General features: G+C 39.5%; 1 protein-coding gene across 1 annotated transcript in view; it reads right to left on the bottom strand.

The window, feature by feature from the left end:
- Positions 1-14: 14 nt before the first annotated feature.
- LOC107743431 (Purkinje cell protein 4-like) overlaps positions 15-1,556 on the bottom strand; it is a 28,942-nt gene continuing 27,400 nt past the window's right edge. The window contains exon 3 of the mRNA XM_016556660.1: positions 15-265. Within this exon, the coding sequence (XP_016412146.1) occupies positions 132-265 (134 nt within the window). The 3' untranslated portion in view covers positions 15-131. The remainder of the gene's footprint in view (positions 266-1,556) is intronic.

Consider the following 1,556-nt stretch of genomic DNA (forward strand, 5'->3'; position numbering starts at 1 on the left):
GCCCCCACCCTCACCCCCAATCAACCCATGACCCCCCACCCGAGAACAGTGCAGTTTAGCTGACATGCAATTCCCTGCCCTAATGGTGCCCTTGGCCCGCGTGGGGCCAGGGATGCCCTGCATGGGCACGATTATGATTTCACCGCCTGCTTCTTCTTCTGGAACTTTCTGAACTGCGATTGGATGGCAACGGCAGCCTTCTCCGTCTCGGGGGCGCCCATGTCGATGTCAATGTCCTCAGCTGGGACGTCCTTCTTGGACGGGTCTGTGGGAACGACACATTGTGTATTGGATTGATATTATGCACTGAATTTCTATTGCAGTTCTGCAGTCAGGCTTGACTCTACTTTTTATGGCTGATCAGGTTCGACCTTTACTTAGACCAGGGGTGTCCATTCCTGCTCCTGGAGGGCCAACGTCCTGCACAGTTTAGCTCCAATCAGCTCTAACACACTTGCCTGGAAGTTTCTAGTCAATCTGAAGACCTTGATTAGCTGGTTCAGGTGTGTTTAATTAGGGTTGGAGCTAGGACAGTGTCTCTCCAGTAACAGGTTTGGACACCTCTGACTTAGACCTTTGTGCTCTGCAGTAGCTATATGACATGAACGATACACAATCTTAAAAATTAAGGTTCTTTAGTGGCATTGATGGTTTAATGAAGAACCTTTAACATCCATGAAAACTTTCCATTGCACAAAAGGTTCCTTAGATCATTAAAATGTTCTTCACACTAAGAAAAAAAATGGTTGTTTTAAGAACTGTTCACTGAAAGGTTTTTTGGGGAACCAAAATGGTTCTTCTAACCTCCTGATCGTTATGAAAACTCCCTTTTGGAACCTTCATTTTAAAGAGTGAAATTAAAGGACTAATAAAAAATTAGCAATTCTGTCATCATTTACTTCCTTTATCGTTGTTCTGAAGTTATGTGACTTTCAAAAGTAAAAAAAATAGATATTTTGAAGCGTATTTATCTCATATATTTGCATTTTTAGAGAATAACAACTTTGAAAAATGTATTCTTTTTCTCACACAAAGCTGCTGTGATCTTCAATTTTTTTTTACCAAAAAAATTTCACTGTAAACACTTTACAGTAAGGTTCAGTTTAACATTAACTGATGAAATGATGAAAAATACTTGTATGACATTTATTGAACTTGATTATTTAAAAGTTTACTAATACATTATTAAAATAAAAAGCTGTATCTGTTAATATTGTTTAATAGACGTGAGGTAACATGAACTAACAATGAACAGTTGTATTTTTGTTAACTAACGTTAAAAAAATGAATAAATACTGAAACAAATTGACATTTACTTACTCTTAAGTAAATGTCAATTCGCTCTTAAGTTAATGTTATGGCGCTTTTCCACATCATGGTACGGCACGGTACAGCTTGGTACGGTTCACTTTTGGGGGGTTTTCCACTGGGTACAGTACCTGGTACCTGGTATTTTTTTTTAGTACCACCTCGGTTGGGGTTTTAAGTGAACCGTACCGTTACCAAAATGTGACGTGTAAACTCTGCTGATCACGGATTGGCCGGAGAGAATCGTC

This window comes from Sinocyclocheilus rhinocerous, unplaced genomic scaffold (assembly GCF_001515625.1).
Source record: "Sinocyclocheilus rhinocerous isolate Xijiao unplaced genomic scaffold, SAMN03320098_v1.1 scaffold106, whole genome shotgun sequence".
Taxonomy (NCBI): domain Eukaryota; kingdom Metazoa; phylum Chordata; class Actinopteri; order Cypriniformes; family Cyprinidae; genus Sinocyclocheilus; species Sinocyclocheilus rhinocerous.